Below are 22,559 nucleotides of genomic sequence, written 5' to 3'. Positions count from 1 at the left end.
AAATAGGGATAAATGTATATGTATAGCTGATTCACTTTGTTGTACAGCAGAAACTAACACACCATTGTAAAGCAATTATGCACCAATAAAGACATTAAAATAAAATAAAGTCATTTGTAGAAAAAAAATACTGAATACACACATTAGAAGTAATGGTAACCTAATGAAATTTCAGGTGTTTTTTTCTGCCCTTTGTTATGATTTCTATATTGTTTGATTTTTTTTAATAGGAAGCATATGTTATTTATATAATTTTTATTGTGGAGGGCAAGTATTTTCCTAAAGAAAATGCTCTTTACAAATATTCATGTAAGAAGTAAGCAATGACTTTCAGGTTATTTGTATTTATTTCAAGAATTTTAAAATCTCAAGATGTCATAGAGAAAAACAATTGTAACTCTTCCATCAAACAGATCATTTTTGAGAATAGAATAGTTGTAAAAGAGAGAAAGCAGGTACTTAGGGAATTTGGTGACAATAAAGGGAATAGATAGATTCATAGGATAAGTAAACTGGAGGGAAATAAGGACAGAATTTATTGGTGAATTGGACATGGGAGATGAGAGATGGAGACTTGCCCAAGAAGTGAGCATCACATATTTTTTTTAAAGATTGGGGTTAACATTTTACTGAATTGATTTCACCCACTTGGTGGGTATTGGCAAGGTAAGAAAGAACACTGCAGTTAGGTGAATAAATAATTTGCCTTGATTCCTCAGTAGACAGTTTTTGTTTTAAGCAGTAATAGATTTTTCTTCACCATTAGCAATTTTATCATGGCTGATGGGAAGACAGAATACAATTAAGATTGAAAGAGGGGACTTCCCTGGTGGTGCAATGGTTAAGAATCCACCTGCAAATGCAAGGGACATGGGTTCGAGTCCTGGTCTGGGAAGATCCCACATGCCGAGGAGCAACTAAACCTGTGCGTGGCAACTACTGAGCCTGAGCTCCAGAGCCCACGAGCTACAACTACTGAGCCTGCATGCCACAACTACTGAAGCTCACGTGCCTAGAGCCTGTGCTCCACAACAATGAAGCCACTGAAATGAGAAGCCCACGCACCACAACGAAGAGTAGCCCCCGCTTGTCGCAAATAGAGAAAGCCCATGCGCAGCAATGAAGACCCAACACAGCCAAAAATAAATAAACAAATAAATTTATTTAAAAACAAAAGATAAAAAGAGAATTCAAGTTCTTTATTGGGAGGAAGAGATGACAAGCAGAGAATAATTCCTAGATAATATTAAAAATATGAAATATCTGAAAAAAATTTGGAAGCAAAGGTCTTTAATAAAAATGACTAATTGAAACAGTAAAACTCTGTGAGTGCTCTGAAGAACAATGGAGAAAATGAGGCAAGTGCAGAGTGATGGGATGGAGAGTAGTAAGAGGAGTAAGTCCAAAAGCACAAGATGAATTCCAAACGTAAAGGTAGGATGGAGGAAGGGATATGTTCCAAGAAAGAAAATAATGTCCACAGAGAAAAAGAATAACATTGCTACATTGTAGCAACTCCCACACTGTAAAAATCCTACATAATGGATATAAAAAGAGGAGAGATAAGGGCAGCAATTAAAGCAATTACCTCTATACTGTACATCCAAATATATTGTACTGCTGGAAAGAATCAAGCACCTTTTCATCAAGGATGAAACATCTGAAAGTGAGTTTAAAAACTGGAATCGGAACCTTTTGATTTCTGATATACAAAATAAATAGCTAAAAATCTGAAAATTTACTGAGGTGGCATGACAATGGAAAGAGTTTTGAGTTTTGTTTTCAGGTTGCCGTGAAATAATCTCCAGGCCTTACACTACTGTGTAACCTTGGTCAAATCACTTAATTGCTGTATCAGATTCCTTAACTGTAGGCTGTGAGAAATAATAATAATAATAATACCTTGTTATTTGTTTTTTGTGAAGATTAAATATGATGCAATTAAGTGCCTGCCATATAGCCATTCAACAAATGTATTTCCCTATTTAATTAAAAATTAAATATTTCCTTTAGAAATTACATGTTTTTTAGAAATTATATACATACTGTCTTGATACAAAATTTGGCTTGTCTACCATCTATGTCAGAGAAAATTAGAACCAATTATTTTTTCAGCAATTATAACTAAGGAGAAACCATTTCCTGTCACTTTAAAGAAAATCTCCTTAAAATTGTCTTCTTTATAAATCCCCAAACTATGCTAATCTTCTTAATTATAAAGTAGATTTTGTTGGTTCCTCACTCTCCCTACAAGAAAGAGTCCTCAGTCCCAATCAGAACTGCAAATTGTGGAATGGTCTGATTTAGGAGGAAATTGTGGTGGTGCCAATGAAATGCCTTCACAGGAAAGAAAATAATTTTAAATGCAACTCTTAGGAAGTAGCCTGTTTTATTCTCTCCATATCTTCATGAGCTAGATATGCTCAAAGAAAATAAACAGATTTCAGAAATTATTGGAGTGAAAGGCACATTTAAAAATTGAGTGAATAATAAAGAAATTTGATGGCTACAGGTTATTCCAATGACGAAATGGAATCAATAACCGGAGAACTGGTTATAGATTAGAGTGAGTCCTGGTAAGGTTGTAAGATTTCCATTTTCAGTCTCTAAGAATGTGGCAAAAAGTATACCTCTATAGGATGTAATCAAATAGTGCTTCTCTTAGTTATATACTCAGTTCTTTCTAATTTTTAAATTAAAAAAAAAATAAGAGTAATGTGATATGTGAGAACTGCCCAGAAAATCTGTTAGATGATTATGGAGAAATACTAACAGAATAAAGACCAGGTGTTACTCACTAAGTCGGCCTAAGTTTTTTGCAGTATCTGCAAATACAGAGACTTGGTAGGATCATAAGGAAAAAGAAGGGGGATTATAGGCATGATTCTAGTGGAGTATGGGAAAACAGGAACATTGAGAATAGACACAATCAGATGGTCAAGAAGAGAGGTAGGCATGGGAATAAAACACAGACCTACTAGAGCATGGACTTGAGGATATGGGGAGGGGGAAGGGTAAGCTGTGAAGATGTGAGAGAGTGGCAGGGACATATACACACTACCAAATGTAAATTAGATAGCTAGTGGGAAGCTGCAGCATAGCACAGGGAGTTCACCTCTGTGCTTTGTGACCACCTAGAGGGGTGGGATAGGGAGGGTGGGAGGGAGGGTGACACAAGAGGGAAGAGTTATGGGAACATATGTATATGTATAACTGATTCACTTTGTTGTAAAGGAGAAACTAACACACTATTGTAAAACAGTTATACTCAAATAAAGATGTTTAAAAAAAAAAAAAAAAGAAGAAGAAGAGAGGCAGGTGTAGAGGACTAGGGCCCTGCATGGCTCAATGGAACTAGGATGCTTATTAAAACAAAAATTTCTCCCTGGCTTCAATCTTTTCCCATATTGATAGCTTCAGATTTTCCAGATTGACTCCACACTTTGTAGGAACTCTCTGGAGTTCAAACTCTACCAAGCCCCTTGTCCTCTAAAATATGAGATGGTAAGTGGAAGTCTTTGAGGCGGAGTAGGTGGTTATTTGATCTACAGGGGACTCAAGTTTTGCCTGCCCAGAATTTATTCCCCCTTATTTTGATAACAGCATGCTGGTTCCCTTTCATTTTATTTTTTCCTTGAAAACAGTGATTTTCCAGAGATGTGCATAAGCTGTAAGCCAGGCTAACATAATTCAAGACCAGAATTTTGTTTGTACTACTCTGAAAGAAAACCAGTCTCTTGGGGTTTGCCAAGGTGGTGGCAATATGAACCTTGAACCTCTCATAACCATCTTGACCTCTCAGCAAGAGTCTGCATAAGAGAATAGCCAACATAGAGAAAAAAGAGGTGAGAGATGATAGACAGATTCCTAGCACCACTGTTTGAGCACTTTGCTCCAACACACATGAAGCCTACTTCTGGACTTTTCAGATACATGAACCAGATAATTATTTCTTTAAGTCAGCTTAATTTATGTTTCTGTCACTCACAACCAGTAAAGTTCTGCCTAATACATCTTCTGCCCTGCTGTGAATTCTGCTAAGTAAGGCTTAGGAGAAGTTGAGGAAAATCTATAAAAATAATGTTATTCTCCCCCTCCTTAGTATCCTTGGCTCCTCCGGCACCATGCCTCATTTGGCATATAAGCATGCTAAACTAACATCATTGACCATATGTGTCAGCTAACTTGTGCCTCTCTGTGGAAAACAGTATACATCTGCTGGGCTTTGTCTGCTTATGCCAAAGAGGCAACTTAATGCCTGGACAGAGGTCAGCATGCCATCTAGTTCTAACAGGTAAGTCTTGATCATAAAATGCTCCATCTGGATTCTTTGTTCTCTGTGAGTTTGCTCATGGGCAGTTTGAGCTTTGTCTGAATTCTTGGAGTACTCTTCTGCCAGTGTTCCTTTGCCCAATCTATATTGCTAAAACTCAACCCTGACACACCCGGTGTGTCCACCACACTTGATTTTCACTTTTCTCTCTTGACATACAGCTACACCACCTTTTTCCATTTTCTGATTTCATGACTCTAAATCATGCCATACTTCCTTAGCTTAGCACTTGGAATTGTGGTCTGCCCTATCCTCCAGGCACTTGGTGCTGCTCTCTTAGTGTTCAGTGCTAGTTGAAGATGTATAGGCTACGTTAATAGGGAGATCTCTCTTACCCACTATTGGAGCTACTGGAATTGGAATGACCTTTCTAGTCATAATGCAGTGCAGGCTGTGGTCTTCAGACCAACCTACTAAATACTTATTCCTTGGGTACTGATCCTGCCTTCTTTTCCTAATGCCCATAAAATGTTTCTACTTAAGGAGGGTAATGGATAACTCAAGGGAGAAGGTGGTTTCATCAACCAACTAATCAAGATTTAAATTTTAACTGTTATGCACAAATATAAGATAACAAATTTTCCTGTTTCAGAAGGAATAAAATTCTATCATCTAAAACAAACCCTTTGATATTATTACTCTCCAATTATAATGGGACTTTATCTCTTATTGGTGCATAAAGACTGTCTTCAAACATTAGAAAGGCTTGTTATAAAATATTAATATTCTGCGTGGTCCTAAGAAATAGAACAAATTAAGTGAAACTTTAGAGAGAAAAATTTCAGTTTAGGTTAAGAAAGAAAATTTTAAATTTTCAAATCTAGCTCAAGATGGACTATGATTTTTTGTAGGTGGTAATTTTCTTTTCTTTCTTTCTTTTTTTTTTTTTTTTTTTTTGCTTCGGTGTGCTTCAGTGATTTAACAAGTACTGGTTTGAAATCCCCGTGCTCAGCATCCAAAAAAATTATTTTAGTCTGGCATAAGGAATACTTGATCTGAAGACATCAGTTGTCCATGTCTATCACAGGCTTCCATCTATAGGCCCCAGGAAACTTTCCTGTGTGTTCACTGTCTGATATAACAGCAAAACTTCCATCTGGTCTACTGTTAGGTCTATCCTGGTAATCTGGATCTCCAAATTGTTATACTGGAAGAATCATTTTTGCCTCCAGTGGATCTTTCCCCTTGCCTGTGCTATGAATCTCTTCTACAAGGAATTATGCTAATTTCTTCATGTATTCCTCTAACTAACTGAAAAATGTAGACATGCTAGCTTTCTGGTGAGTGAAAACACTTCTTTTGATGTTGAAGAATAATTGTCTAGATTAGTTGCAGGTGTACAACATAATGATTCAATATTGCTATATAATACAAAATGATCACAGTAAATCTAGTTACCATTTATCATCATACAATGTTATTACAATATTATTAACTGTATTCCCCATGCAGTACAATTCATCCCCATGACTCATAGCAATTCACAATTTTTAACAATGTTTGTAGTTATTATAAAATATTAGCTATATTCCCTGTTCTGGCAACATATCCTTGTAGCTTATTCATTTTATACATAGTATTTTGTACCTCTTAGTCCCCCAACCCTATATTGACACTCTCCCCTCTCTCTTCCCATTGGTAACCACTATTTTGTTCTCTACATCTGTAAGTCTGCTTCTCTTTTGTTATATTCACTAGTTTGTTGTATTTTTTAGATTCCACATGTAAGTGATATCACACAGTATTTGTCTTTCTTATTTTACTTATTTCATCTAGCATTATATCCTCCAAAAGTCCATCCATGTTGTTGCAAATGGCAAAATTTTATTCTTTTTGTGGCTGAATAGTATTATTTTATATGTATATACTACATTTTCCTTATTCATCCATCTATTGATGGACTCTTAGGTTGCTTCCAAATCTTGGCTATTGTAAATAATGCTGCGTGAACATGGGGGTGCATGTATCTTTTTGATTTTGTTTTCTTCAGAAAAATACTCAGAAGGGAAATAGCTAGATTGTATGGTAGTTCTATCATTAATTGTTTGAGGAACGTCTATACTATGTTTTCCATAGTAGCTGTACCAAATTGCATTCCCACCAAGAGTGCATAAGGTTTCCCTTTTCTCCACATCCTGACCAACATTTGCTATTGGTTGTATTTTTGATAGTACCCATTCTGATAGGTGTGAGGTGATATCTCATTGTGGTTTTCATTTGAAGTTTGCTGATAATTAGTGACTTTGAGCATATTTTCATGTGTCTGATGGCCATCTTTATTTCTTCTTTGGAAAAATATCTATTCAAGTCCTCTGCCCTTTTTTACTTGGTTGTTTTTTTGAAGTTGAGTTGTATGAGTTCCTTGTATATTTTGGATACTAACTCCTTTTCCAATATATAGTTTGAAAATATCTTCTCACATTCAGTAGATTGCCTTTTCATTTTGATGATAGTTTCTTTCACTGTGTAAAAGCTTTTTAGTTTGACGTAGTCTTATTTATTTATTTTTGCTTTTGTTTCCCTTGACTGAGGAGACAAATCCAAAAAAATATTGCTAAGACTAATGTCAAATAGCAAACTGCCTGTGTTATCTTCTAAGGGTTTTATGGTTTAAGGCCTTACATTTATGTTTTTAATCCATTTTGAGTATATTTATTATATGGCATGAGAAAGTAGTCCAGTTTGATTATTTTGCAAGTAGCTGTCTGGTTCTCCCAACACCATTTGTTGTAGAAGCTGTCTTTTCTCCATTGTATGTTCTTGCTTCCTTTGTTGTAGACTAATTGAACATATAAACATGGGTTTATTTCTGGGCTCTTAATTCTGTTCCACTCATCTATGTTTTCATGCCAGTACCATACTGTTTTGATTACTGTAGCTTTGTAGTATAGTTTGAAATGAGGGAGTGGGATACATCCAGTGTTGTTTTTCTTTCTCAAAATTGTTTAGATTATTCAGGGTCTTTTGTGTTTCCAGGCAAATTTTAGAATTATTTGTTCTAGTTCTGTGGAAATTGCCATTGGTATTTTGATAGGGATTACACTAAAACTATAGATAGCTTTGTGTGGCATGGACATTTTAACAATATTAAGTCTTCTAATCCCTTAGCACAGTATATATTTCCCTTTGTATGTTGTCATCTTCAATTTCTTTCATCAACGTTTTATAGTTTTCAAAGTGGGTCTTTTACCTCTTTGGTTAGATTTATACCTAGGTATTTTATTAGTTTTGATGCAACTGTAAATGAGATAGTTTTCTTAATTTCTCTTTCTGATAGTTTGTTCTTAGTGTACAGAAATGCAACAGATTTCTGTACGTTAATTTTTTATCCTACAACTTTACTGAATTCATTGAAAGTTCTAGTAGTTTTTTGGTGGTGTCTTTAGAATTTTCTATATATAGTATTTATACTATATAGAATTTTCTACATATAGTATCATGTCATCTGCAAACAATGAGAGTTTTACTTACTCTTTCCAATCTGGATTATTTTATTTCCTTTGCTAGTCTAATTGCTGTGGCTAAGACTTCCAGTACTATGTTAAATAGGAGTGGTAGAGTGAGAATGCTTTTCTTGTTACTGATCTTTGTGGGAAAAGTTTCAGCCTTTCACTGTTGAATATGATGTTAGCTGTGCATTGGTTATTTATGCCTTTATTATATTGAGGTATATTACTTCTATACGCATTTTGTTGAGAGTCTTAAAAATCATAAATTTGTGTTGAATTTTGTTTTTCTCCATCTGTTTGGATGATCATATGATTTTTATTCTTCCATTTGTTAATGTGGTGTATCCTACTAATTGATTTGCAGATATTGAACCATCCTTGCATCCTGGGGATAAATCTGGGATGAATCCCAGTTGATCATGGTGTTTGATCCTTTTAATGTATTATTGAATTCAATGTGCTAAAATTTTGTTGAGGATTTTTGCACCTATGTTCATCAGAGATATGGGCCTATCATTTTCTTTTTCTGCAGGGTCTTTGTCTAGTTTTGGTATAAGGGTAATGCTGGCCTCTTGCAATGAGTTCAGAAGTATTCCTTTTCTTCAATTTATTTTTTTTTGGGGGGGGATAGTTTGAGAAGGATAGGCATTAACTCTTCTAAATGTTTGAGAGAATTCACCTGTGAAGCCATCTGGTCCTGAACTTTTGTTTGTTTTATTACTGATTATTTTTCATTACTGGTAATAGGTCTGTTAATATTTTTTATTTCTTCCTGATTCAGTCTTGGGAGATTTTTGTTTCTAGGAACTCATCCATTTCTTCTAGGTTGTCCATTTTATTGATGTATAATTGTTTATAGTAATCTCTTATGATCCTTTCTATTTCTATAACATGGGTTGTAACTTCTTCTTCATTTCTTATTTTATTGATTTGAGACCTCTCTCTTTTTTTCATTTCTTGTTTTATGGATTTGGGACCTCTCTTTTTTTCTTGATGAGTCTGTCTAAAGTTTTATCAGTTTTATCTTTTCAAAGGATCAGCTCTTAGTTTCATTTTTTTTGGTCTCTATTTTAGTCTCTATTTCATTTACTTCTCCTATGATCATTATTATTGCTTTCTTCATACTAACATTAGATTTTGTTGGCATTTCTTTTCCTAGTTCCTTTAGGTGTAAGATTAGGCTGTTTATCTGGGATTTTTCTTTTTTCCTGAGATAGGCTTGTATCTCTATAAACTTCCCTCTTAGAACTGTTTTTGCTGTGTCCCATAGATTGTGGATTGTAGTGTTTCTATTTTCATTTGTGAGATTTCCTCTTTGATTTCTTCAGTGACTCATTAGTTATTTAGTTTATATAACTGTATATATTTAGGTGCTCCCATGTTGGATTTAAATATATTTATAAATGTTATATCTCCTTACTGGATTTATCTCTTTATCATTATGTAATGTCCTACTTTGTCTCTTGTTACAGTCTTTGTTTAAAAGTCGATTTTATCTGATATAAATATTGCTACCCTGGCTTTCTTTTCATTTCTGCTTGCATGGAATACCTTTTTGCATCCCCTCACTTTCAGTCTTGTCTGTCTTTAGACCTGAAGCGAGTCTCTTGTAGGCAGCATAAATATGGGTCTTATTTTTGTATCCATTCAGGCACTCTGTGTTGTTTGATTGGAGCATTTCATCCATTTACATTTAAAGTAGTTATTGATAAGTATGTATCAATTGATATTTTAATTGTTTTCAGTTCATTTTTGTAGTTCTTCATTGTTCTTTCCTTTTTCTTTTGCACTCTTCCAATGTAACTTGATGCTATGTTTAGTGTTATTTTTGGATTCCTTTCTCCATTTTGTGTGTGTATCTATTATAGATTTGTGTTTGTGGTTACCATGAGGTTTATATATAACATATATGTATATATATATATATATATACATATACATATATATACACACACTCACATACACATGATAATTATACTTTACTGATCTCTTAAGTTCAAATGCATTCTAACAGCCCTGCACCCTCACCCCACATTTAATATTTTTTATTTCACATTTTGCATTTTAAAAAATATCCCTTAACTACTTATGGTGGATTAGATGATTTTACTACTTTTGTCTTTTAACCTGCCTACTAGTTTTTTGAGTGATTGATCTACCACATTTACTGTATATTTTCCTTTACTAAAGAGATCTTTACCTTCATAATTTTCGTATTTCTGGTTATGCTCTTTCTTTTCCACTTAGAGAACTCCCTTTAACATTCATTGTACAGCCATTTTAGTGGTACCAAACTCTTTTAGATTTTGCTTGTCTTAAAACTATCTCTCCTTCAAATCTGAATGTTATCCTTGTTGGGTAGAATATTTTTCATTATATATTTTTTTCCTTTTATCACTTTAAATATAGTGACATAATCACTTTGAAAATATTTGGAAAGAAAGAAGAAAAATATTGAAAATATATCTTGTTGGTTACATTTTCCTCTTTAACTTGCAAGTTAAATTTTCCTCTTTTGTCACATAAATAATATTCTTAACATATTTTGCTTGATCATGAGAAGCAAATATGTTTTAGAAATGTAATCATAGCTGTGCCTATAGTGCAACATAATAAAGCACTTTAAATTTCAAACATTAAGTAAATCATTTCTTGTAAAATGACTCAAAAAAATCCATCAGCTAAACCTACAAATTTTCAGAGCTCATATTTTATTTTGCTAGATTTGAAAATAAATCAAGTATATCACTATATACATTGATTGTTCAGAGAAAATTCTGTGTCCTGCATTACCTACATCTCTCAGGTAACACTGATTTGGAGTTCAGCACATCTGAATTGTCCAGATAATTGCTGCAATTTCCTATTTTACTATAGTAATATGAAAATGGCCTTAAGACAATTTTTAAATGACGCAAACTGAGATGAAATCTAAGAAACAAGGTAAAATTATACTTTCTTATTAATGATAGAATTATATTTATAACCTATGCTTTGTTTTAATTCTGCAAACTTTTTATGAGAACTCCCTACAGAAGATCTTTATTTTCCAGTTCAAAATTCAGTTTTTCACAGCATTTCAATTGTTAGAGGCTATCTCAGAATTGAACATATGTGTTTTACAAAATGTGTCCTCTGCAGCTTTACTCCCTCTCTGTTTCATTGGTATGTACTTGTTCATGCCCTCTCTACTTTGTTTACAGAATCTAGTGATTAAAAAAAAGTTCCTTACTTGGTATTATGTATATCAATGCTATGGAAGAGCTCACGTAACTCTTCTCCACTCAGAACACCATCTGCAAAATATGCTTTGAATTCTTCAAAGGACAATTTTCCATCATCTAAAATGGTAAGAGCAAACAAAAGAGAAGCAAATCATTTCAATTTTGTATGTTATTATATCTTTTAATTTTTAACATTTTGCTCAAATGCTTGAACAGGTTTGTCTGTGCATGCATACATGTATTCAAAAAGGAAGAACAATTTCAGGTGTTTAAAATAAAAATAGTTACCCACCCAGACCCAAGAATGGTCACAGGCCCCAATCTCCTCCCTCCTGGACCCAAGGAGTGGTCATGGGTCTCTTCTGTCTCGTTCTTGGAATACAGGAGTAGTTGTGGGCTCCTGCCACCTCCCTTCCAGATACCAGGAGTCATTGCAAGCCAAGAGTGGTTGCAAGCCACCCTTGCAGACCCCAAGAGTGGCTGAGAGCCCCCACTGCCACCTACCTGAACTCCAGGAGTGGTTGTGAGCCACCTCTGCTCCCATCCTGTGTCCCAGGGCCATTCCTGAACCACCACTGAGAACCCCAGGACTGGGCACCAGCAGCCACATCTGCAAACCCCCTATCAAGTGGATAATGACCAGCACATGCTGAGGAAAGAGGTGCCAGGCAGGCATACTAAAAAAAAGCCCTCAGACCAAATATACTAAATCTATACAAGCTACACAGGGATGCTCCCACATATAAATAGCCCTTGAAGATCAGAGTAGATAATTGCTTCTCCTAAACTCACAGAGAGAAATAAAAGTAAAAATGAAGCAGAGGAACCAATCCCAGTTAAAAGACCAAGAGCATTCCTCTGAAAGAACAAGCAATGAAGCAGACCTCTTCAATATGATAGACACTGATTTCAAACAGGAGATAATGAAAATAGTGAAGGAAATAAGAAGGGATATCAATGGAAATGCAGAGTACAGAAAAAAGAAACTAGATAGAGGACCAAGAAAAATTAGAAAACTCATTTGTCAAGATGAAAGCTGAGCTAAAGTCAATGCATAACAAAATGAATAATGCAGAAGAACAAATAAGTGACCTGGAATAATGAATAATGGAAATTGTCCAATCAAAACAGAAGACAGAAAGCCAAATTTAAAAAAAAGAAGAAAGCAATACAGGAGACCTATGTGATAATATAAACTATGCTAACCTATGAAAAATAGGGATTCCATGAGGGAAAAAAAGCAAAAAGGGATCAAAAATGTGTTTGAAGAAATTATGGCTGAAAATTTCCCAAACCTAAAGAAGGAAACAGATATCCAGGTACAGGAAGCACAGAGGGTCTCAAACAAGATAAACCCAAGCAGACCTACACTAAGACATACTATAATAAAAATGGGAAAAGCTAAAGACAAAGAGAAGATTCTAAAGGCAGTAAGAGAAAAGCAAAGAGTTAATTACAAGGGAACCCTCATAACACTAACAGCTGATTCCTCTACAGAAATGTTGTAGGCCAAAAGCAAGTGTCAAGATATATTTAAAGTCCTGGAAGGGAAAAAATTTGCAAACTAGAATACTCTACCCAGCAAGATTATCCTTTAGAAGAAGAGAGATTAAAAAACTTCCCAGACAATCAAAAACTAAAAGAATACAGCAATACTATACTTATCCTAAAGGAAATATTGAAAGCTCTTCTCTAAATAGAAAAGAAGTGAAAATCTATAAGAAAAAGAAAATTACAATTGGAAAATAAATCACTTAAAGAAGCCAGTACACAGATTAAAACATTTTCATGAAATGTTTTAATCAAATTTAATCATAATGTTTTAAATTTTAATCAAAATATTTTAAAATCAAAAACATTTTCTGAGAAAGTGATAACAACCACAGTGAATAGCAAAAAGAAGAACATGAAGATGTAAGAGAGGACATCAAAATCATAAAATGTGGGAGAGGAGAGTAAGAAAATGTGGATTTTTTTTCCCTAGAATGTGTTTGAGCCTATATGACTACCAGTCTAAGGCAAGTATATATAGGAAGGGGTTAACATACTTGAAAAACAGTGTAATCACAAGTCAGAAACACACAATAGATTCACAAAAACCAAAAAGAGAACATAAGTATAATACAAAAGGAAAATCATCAAATGTTGAAAGGAAAAACAAAAGGAAAAAGAAATGGACAAAGAAGAAATATAAAATCAATGGGAAAATAAGGTTTTATTTATTTATTATTTTTATTTTTATTTTTTTTTGCGGTATGTGGGCCTCTCAGTGCTGTGGCCTCTCCCGTTGCGGAGCACAGGCTCCGGACGCGCAGGCCTAGCGGCCATGGCTCATGGGCTTAGTTGCTCCGCGGCATGTGGGATCTTCCCGGACCAGGGCACGAACCCGTGTCTCCTGCATCGGCAGGCAGATTCTCAACCACTGTGCCACCAGGGAAGCCCAGAAAATAAGGTTTTAAATGGCAACAAATACATATCTATCAATGATTACCTTAAATGTTAATGGACTAAATGAGCCAGTCAAAAGACAGAGTGGCAGGTTGGATAAAAAAAACAAGAGTGTACAGTATGCTGCTTACGAGAGATGCACTTCAGGGCAAAGAACACACATAGATTGAAAGCCAGGGGATGGAAAAATATATTTCATGCAAATGGAAATGACAAGAAAGTGGAGGTCCCAATACTCATATCAGACAAAATGACTTTAAAACAAAGGTCATAAAGAAATATAAAGAAGTACAATATATAATGATAAAAGGATCAATACAAAAAGATTTTACACTTATCAACATATATGTACCTAATATAGGAGCACCCAAATATATAAACAAATACTAATGGACATAAAGGGAGAGATTGACAGGAATACAATAATAGTAGGAGACTTTAACACCCCACTCACATCAATGGACAAATCGTCCAGACAGAGAATCAATAAAGCAACAGAGATCCTAAGTGATACAATAGAATAGTTAGACTTAATTGATATTTTCACAACATTACTTCCAAAAAAACAGATTACACAGTCTTTTCAAGTGCACATGGAACATTCTCTAGAATTAACCACATACTAGGGCACAAAACAAGCCTCTACAAATTTAAGACTATAGAAATTATCTCAAGCATCTTTTCTGACTACACAAAATGAAACTAGAAGTTAACCACAGAAAAGGAAATGAGAAAATAATGATTACATGGAGACTAAACAACATGCATCTAAAAAACCAATGGGTCAATGATGAAATCAAAGAGGAAATTTAAAAATACCTAGAGACAAATGACAATGAAAACACAGCCATACAAAGTCTATGGGATACAGCAAAAGCAGTTCTTAGAGGGAAGTTTATAGCAATACAGGCCTTCCTCCAAAAAGAAGAAAGATCTCAAATAAACAATGTAACCAACAACTTAAAAGAATTAGAAAAAGAAGAAAAACAAAACCTTAAGTCAGAAGAAGGAAGGAAATAATAAAAACTAGAGAGGAAATGAATACAATAGAAATTTAAAAAATAGGAAAAAATCAGTAAAACCAGGAGTTGATTCTTGAAAGGATAAACAAGATTGACAAACCTCTCACCAAGAAGAAAAGAGAGAAAACCCAAATAAACAAAATAAGAAATGAAAAAGGAGACATAACAATTGATGCTACAGAATAACAGCAACAACAAAAAACCCATAAGGGAATACTATGAGTAATTATATGTCAAAAATTCGGTGACCTAGAAGAAATGGACAAGTTTCTAGAAACATACAGCCCTCCAAAACTGAATCAAGAAGAAATAGATAATTTGAACAGACTGATCACTAGAATTGAAATAGAATCTGTAAGTTTAAAACTCCCTACAAATCAAAGTCCAGGACCAGATGGCTTCACAGGTGAATTCTAGCAAACATACAAAGAAGAATTTATACGAATTATTCTCAAACTCTTACAGAAAATTGAAGAGCAGGGAACACTCCGAAGGACATTTTAATGAAGCCACCATAACACTGATAATAAAACCAGACTAAGATACCACCAGAAAAAAAAATTATAGGCCAATATCTTTGATGAATATAGATGCGGAACTTCTCAACAAAATATTAACAAACAAAATCCAACAACACATGAAAATGATCATACACCATGACCAAGTGGGATTCATCCCAAGTTTACAAGGATGGTTCAACACACACAAATCAATCAATGTGATACACCACATAAACAAAAGTAAAAACAAAAACCACATGATCATCTCACTAGATGCAGAAAAAGCATTTGACAAAATTCAACATCCATTCATGATAAAAACTCTTACCAAATTGGATGGAGAGGGAATATATCTAAAAATAGTAAAAACTATGACAAACTCACAGCCAATATAATAGTCAAAGGTGAAAAGCTGAAAGCCTTCCTGCTAAAATCTGGAACAAGACAATGTTGCCCACTCTCACCTCTTCCATTCAACACATTATTGAAAATCCTAGCCACAGCAATCAGACAAGAAAAAGAAATAAAATGTATCCAAATTGGAAGGGAAGAGGTAAGACTGTAATTATAAACAGGTGATACACTGTATGATACCCTAAAGACTCCACCCAAAAACTACTAGAACTGATAAATGAATTCAGTAATGTAGCAGGATACAAGATTAACATACAGAAATAAGTTGCATTTCTTTACAACAACAATGAAATATCAGAAAGAATGTAAAAAACAAAACCCAAACAACAATACTTTCTAAAATCACAACACCAAAAATAAAATACTTAGGAATAAACCTCACCAAGGAGGTGAAAGACTCATAAGCTCAGAACTATAAAACATTAATAAAGGAAATTGAAGATGATTCAAAGAAATGGAAAGATATCACATGCTCTTGGATTGGAAGAATTAATACTGTTAAAATGGCAATAGTATCCAAAACAATCTACAGATTTAACACAATCCCTATAAAATTACCAATGGCACTTTTCACAGAACTAGGACAAATAACCTTAAAATTCATTTGGAACCATAAAATACTCAGAACTGCCGTAGCAATCCTGAAAAAAGAACCAAGCAGGAGGCATAACCATCCCAGACTTCAGAGAATACTACTTAGCTACAATAATAAAACAGTGTGGTACTGGCACAAAAACAGAATATGGATGAATGGAAAAGAAGAGAGAGCCCAGAAATAAACCCACACAACACAGTCAATTACTCTTCGACAAAGGAGGCAAGAAGGTACAATGGGAAAGGACAGTCTTTTCAGCAAATGGTGTTGGGAAAGTTGGATAGCTGCATGTAAATCAAGAAAGTTAGAAAACAATCTCTCACCATACACAAAAATAAACTCAAAATGGCTTAAAGACTTAAACATAAGACATGACACCATAAAACTCCTAGAAGAAAACATAAATAGTACAAACATTTTCTTGGGTCAGTCTCCCAAGGCAATAGAAATGAAACTAAAAATAAACAAATGAGACCTTATCAAATTTAAAGGCTTTTGCACAACAAAGGAAACCATAAACAAAATGAAAAGACAACCTACAGAATGGGAGAAAATATTTGCAAATGATGCAACTGACAAGAGCTTAATTTCCAAAATATATAAACAGCTCATACAACTCAATTTCACAGAAACAACCCAATCATAAACTGGGAGGAAGACCTAAAGAGACAATTTTCCAAAAAAAGCCTACAGATGGCCAACAGGCACATAAAAAATGCTCATTATTGCTAATAATTAGAGAAATGCAAATCAAAACTACAATGAGGTATCACCTCATACTGGTCAGAATAGCCATCATTAAAAAGTCTACAAATAATAAATTCAGGAGAGGGTGTGGAGAAAATGAACCCTCTTACACTGTTGGTGGGACTGTAACTTGGTGCAGCTACTAAGGAGAACAGTATGGAAGTATCTTAGAAAACTAAAAATAGAGTTATCATATGACCTAGCAATCCCACTCCTGGGAATATATCTGGAAAAGATGAAAACTTTAATTTGAAAAGATACATGCATGCCAAATGTTCACAGCAGCACTATTTACAATAGCCAAGACATGGAAGCAACCTAAATGTCCATCGACAGATGAATGAATAAAGAAGATACTGTGTGTGTGTGTGTGTGTGTGTGTATATATAATGTAACATTAGCCATAATAAAGAATGAAATAAGTTCATTTGCAGCAACATGGATGGACCTACAGATTATCATACTAAGTCAGACAGAGAAAAATATTATATATTATATAACATATGTGGAATCTAAAAAATAGTACAAATGAAATTATTTATAAAACAGAAATAGACTCACAAACATAGAAAACAAACTTATGGTTACCAAAGGGGAAATTGAGGGTGGGGGATAAATTAGGAGTACAGAATTAACACATACACACTACCATACATAAAATAAACAACAAAGATTTACTGTATAACACAGAGAACTATATTCAATGTCTTGTAATAACCTATAACAGAAAGTAGTCAATCAATCAATCTATCTATCTATCTATCTGAGTCACTTTGCTTGCTATACAACTGAAACTAACAATATTGTAAATCAACTATACTTCAGTTTTAAAAAATCACTTGCCATTTAACATATAACAGTTTCATCCATTCTTTCATCAAATATTTATGAAGACCCTACTATGTGCCCATACAGTTTTGTGTTAAGAATATATGTAGACAACTCCTTATTGATCTTATAATTTTGATGGAGGATGTAGTAATTGAACAGCCAAATACAGTATGATGAGGGCAATTCTAAGGGACATAGGGTGATGTGAGACAATGTAGAAAAGAAAACTAATCCACATATTAGGGGAATAGGGACATAGGGAAATCTTCTTGGAAGAAGTGAAGGCTCCTTAGAAGAAGTGACATTTCTACTGACACACAAGTGAAAAATAAGGGTTAGTGAGGGAAGATCTGTAAAGAGGAAGAGTATTCCAGGCAGAGGAAATGCCAACTACAAAGGTAGGATGCAGGAAAGAATATGGGTTGAAAACTGAAAAGAAAAATCAGTGTACTCAAATAATATATATTGGAGTAAAATTATGGTTACCAGGGGCTAGGGGAAAGGGGATATGGGGAGATGTTGTTCAAGGGTTACAAATTTTCAGGTATGCAAGATGTATAAGTTCTGGAGATCTAAAGTAAACAATGCGAGACAGGAAAAGATGGTGGAAGAGTAGGATGCAGAGATCACCTTCCTCCCCACAGATACATCAGAAATACATCTACACGTGGAACTGCTCCTATAGAACACACACTGAATGCTGGCAGAAGACCTCAGACTTCCCAAAAGGCAAGAAACTCCCCACGTACCTGGGTAGGGCAAAAGGAAAAACAGAGGCAAAAGAATAGGGATGGGACATGCACCAGTGGGAGGGAGCTGTGAAGGAGGAAAGGTTTCCACACATTAGAAGCCCCTTTGCATGTGGAGACTGCGGGTGGCAGAGGGGGAAGCTTCAGAGCCATGGAGGAGAGCACAGCAACAGGCATGCAGAGGGCAAAGCAGAGAGACTCCCACAGAGAGGATTGGTGCTGACCAGCACTCACCTGGCTGAGAGGCTTTTCGGCTCACCTGCCGGAATGGGAGGGGGCTGGGAGCTGAGGATCGGCTTTGGAGCTTAAATCTCAGGGAGAGGACTGGGGTTGGCAGCGTGAACATAGCCTGAAGGGGTTAGTGCACCACGGCTAGCCCAGAGGGAGTCCGGGAAAAGTCTGGAGCTGCGGAAGAGACAAGAGACTTTTTCTTGCCTCTTTGTTTCCTGGTGATCCAGGAGAGGTGATTAAGAGCACTGCTTAAAGGAGCTCCAGAGATGGGCATGAAATGCGGCTATCAGTTCAGACCCCAGAGACAGGCATGAGACACTAAGCCTGCTGTTGCAGCCACCAAGAAGCCTGTGTGCAAACACAGGTCACTATTCGCACCTCCCCTCCTGGGAGACTGTGCAGCCCACTACTGTCAGGGTCCCATGACCAAGGGAAAACTTCCCCAGGAGAAAGCATGGCACAACTCACACTGTTGCAACATCACACTGGCCTCTGCTGCCACAGGCTTGCCCTGAACTCCATGCCCCTCCCTCCCCCTGGCCTGAGTGAGCCAGAGCCCCTGAATCAGCTGCTCCTTTAAACCCATCCTGTCTGAGCGAAGAACAGACGCCCTCAGGCAAACTACACACAGAGTTGGGGCCAAATCCAAAGCTGAACCCCAGGAGCTGTACGAACAAAGAAGAGAAAGGGAAATTTCTCCCAGTAGCCTCAGAAGCAGTGTATTAAATCTCCACAATCCACGTGATGTACCCTGGATCTGTGGAATACCTGAATAGACAACAAATCATCCCAAATTGAGGAGGTGGACTTTGGGAGCAAGAGAGATTATTTTTTCCCCTTTTCCTCTTTTTGAGAGTGTGTATGTGTATGCTTCTGTGTGAGATTTTGTCTGTATAGCTTTTTTTCACCATTTGTCCTAGGGTTCTGTTTTTCTGTTTCTTTGTTACTTTCTAAAATTTTTTCATAATAATTATTATTTATTTTTAATTTTAATAACTTTATTTTATTTTATCTGACTTTATTTTATCCTCTTTCTTTCTTTCTTTCTTTCTTTCTTTCTTTCTTTCTTTCTTTCTTTCTTTCTTTCTTTCTTTCTTTCTTTTTTTCTTTCTCATTTTTTCTCACTTTTATTCTGAGCTGTGTGGAGGGCAGTCTCTTGGTGCTCCACGCAGCTGTCAGGGCTGTGCCACTGAGGTGGGAGAGCCAACATCAGGACCCTGGTCCACAAGAGACCTCCCAACTCTACATAATATCAAATGGGGAAAATATCCCAGAGATCTCCATCTCAACACCAATACCCAGCTTCACTCAACTACAGCAAGCAACAGTGCTACACACCCTATACCAAACAACTAGGGAACACAGCCCCATCCATTAGCAGAGAGGCTGCCTAAAATCATAATAAGCCCAGAGACACCCCAAAACACACCACCAGATGTGGACCTGGGCACCAGAAAGACAAGATCCAGCCTCATCCACCAGAACACAGGCACTAGTCCCCTCCACCAGGAAACCTACACAACCCACTGAACCAAACTTAGCCACTGGGGACAGACACCAAAAACACTGGGAACTATGAACCAGCAGCCTGCAAAAAGGAGACCCCTAACACAGTAAGATAAGCAAAGTGAAAAGACAGAAAAACACACAGCAGATGAGGAAGCACGGTAAAAACCCACCAGACCTAACAAATGAAGAGGAAATAGGCAGTTTATCTAAAAAAGAATTCAGAATAATGATAGTAAAGATGATCCAAAATCCTGGAAATAGAATAGAGAAAATGCAAGAAACATTTAACAAGGACATAGAAGAACTAAAGAGGAAACAAGCAATGATGAACAACACAATAAATGAAATTTAAAATATGCTAGAAGGGATCAATAGCAGAATAACTGAGGCAGAAGAACGGATAAGTGACCTGGAAGACAAAATAGTGGAAATAACTACTGCAGAGCAGAATAAACAAAAAAGAATGAAAAGAAATGAGGACAGTCTCAGAGACCTCTGGGACAGCATTAAATGTAAAAACATTTAAATTATAGGGGTCCCAGAAGAAGAAGAGAAAAAGAAAGGGACTGAGAAAATATTTGGAGAGATTATAGTTGAAAATTTCCCTAATATGGGAAAGGAAATAGTTAATGAAGTCCAGGAAAAACAGAGGGTCCCATACAGGATAACTCCAAGGAGAAACACACCAAGACACATATTAATCAAACTATCAAAAATTAAATACAAAGAAAACATATTAAAAGCAGCAAGGGAAAAACAACAAATAACACACAAGAGAATCCCCATAAGGTTAACAGCTGAACTTTCAGCAGAAACGCTGCAAGCCAGAAGGGAGTGGCAGGACATATTTAAAGTGATGATGGAGAAAAACCTACAACTAAGATTACTCTACCCAGCAAGGATCTCATTTAGATTTGATGGAGAAATTAAAACATTTACAGACAAGCAGAAGCTGAGAGAGTTCAGCACCACCAAACCAGCTTTACAACAAATGCTAAAGGAACTTCTCTAGGCAAGACAAACAAGAGAATGAAAAGACCTACAACAACAGACACAAAACAATTAAGAAAATGGGAACAGGAACATACATATCAATAAATACCTTAAATGTAAATGGATTAAATGCTCCCACCAAAAGACACAGACTGGCTCAGTGGATACAAAAACAAGACCCATATATATGCTGTCAAAAAGAGACCCACTTCGGAACTAGGGACATATACAGACTGAAAGTGAGGGAATGGAAAAGATATTCCATGCAAATGAAAGTCAGAAGAAAACTGGAGTAGCAATTCTCATAACAGACAACATACACTTTAAAATAAAGACTATTACAAGAGACAAAGAAGGACACTACATAATGATCAAGGGATTGATCCAAGAAGAAGATATAACAATTGTAAATATTTATGCACCCAACATAGGAGCACCTCAATACATAAGGCAAATACTAACAGCCATAAAAGGGGAAAGTGACAGTAACACATTCATAGTAGGGGACTTTAACACCCCACTTTTACCAATGGACAGATCATCCTAAATGAAAATAAATAAGGAAACACAAGCTTTGAATAATACATTAAACAAGAGGACTTAATTGATATTTATAGGACATTCCATCCAAAAACAGCAGAATACACATTTTTCTCAAGTGCTCATGGAACATTCTCCAGGATAGATCATATCGTGGGTCACAAATATAGCCTTGGTAAATTTAAGAAAACTGAAATCACATCAAGTATCTTTTCCAACCACAATGCCATGAGACTAGATATGAAATACAGGAAAAGATCTGTAAAACATACAAAAACATGGAGGCTAAACAATACACTACTTAATAACAAAGTGATCACTGAAGAAATCAAAGAGGAAATTTAAAAATACCTAGAAACAAATGACAATGGAGACACGACGAGCCAAAACCTATGGGATGCAGCAAAAGCAGTTGTAAGAGGGAAGTTTATAGCAATACAATCCTACCTTAAGAAACAGGAAACATCTCGAATAAACAACCTAACTTTGTACCTAAAGCAATTAGAGAAAGAAGAACAAAAAAACCCACCAAATTTAGCAGAAGGAAAGAAATCATAAAGATTTATATAAGTTACTTAATATTTGATTAGAAATATTACAAAGAGAGACTTCACTGGTGGCACTGTGGTTAAGAATCCACCTGCCAAGGCAGGGGACACAGGTTCGAGCCCTGGTCTGGGAAGACTGCACATGCTGCAGAGCAGCTAAACCCATTCACCACAACTACTCAGTCTGTGCTCTTGAGCCCACATGCCACAACTACTGATTCTTGCATTCCTAGAGCCTGTGTTCTGCAACAAGAGAAGCCACCACAATGGGAAGCCCATGCATCACAATGAAGAGTAGCCCACGCTCGCTGCAACTAAAGAAAGCCTGCACACAGTAAAGAAAACCCAACACAGCCAAGTGAATTAATTAATTAATTAATTAATTAATTCTTCAATATACGCAAATCAATCAACTTGATACACCAT

At 35.7% G+C, this 22,559-nt stretch overlaps 1 protein-coding gene across 4 annotated transcripts in view; it reads right to left on the bottom strand.

Moving 5' to 3' along the window:
* The window catches only part of NECAB1 (N-terminal EF-hand calcium binding protein 1), a 252,855-nt gene that overhangs the window by 175,061 nt on the left and 55,235 nt on the right, over window positions 1-22,559 (bottom strand). For 3 of the 4 annotated variants that reach the window (XM_067017207.1, XM_067017208.1, XM_067017210.1), the window contains exon 3: window positions 11,015-11,123. The exons of the other annotated variant lie outside the window; for it this stretch is intronic. In XM_067017207.1, the coding sequence (XP_066873308.1) occupies window positions 11,015-11,123 (109 nt within the window). The remainder of the gene's footprint in view (window positions 1-11,014; window positions 11,124-22,559) is intronic. 4 annotated transcript variants of the gene reach the window in all.

Source organism: Kogia breviceps, chromosome 17, assembly GCF_026419965.1.
Source record: "Kogia breviceps isolate mKogBre1 chromosome 17, mKogBre1 haplotype 1, whole genome shotgun sequence".
Classification (NCBI taxonomy): domain Eukaryota; kingdom Metazoa; phylum Chordata; class Mammalia; order Artiodactyla; family Physeteridae; genus Kogia; species Kogia breviceps.
This window is presented reverse-complemented; position numbering and strand designations above follow the sequence as displayed.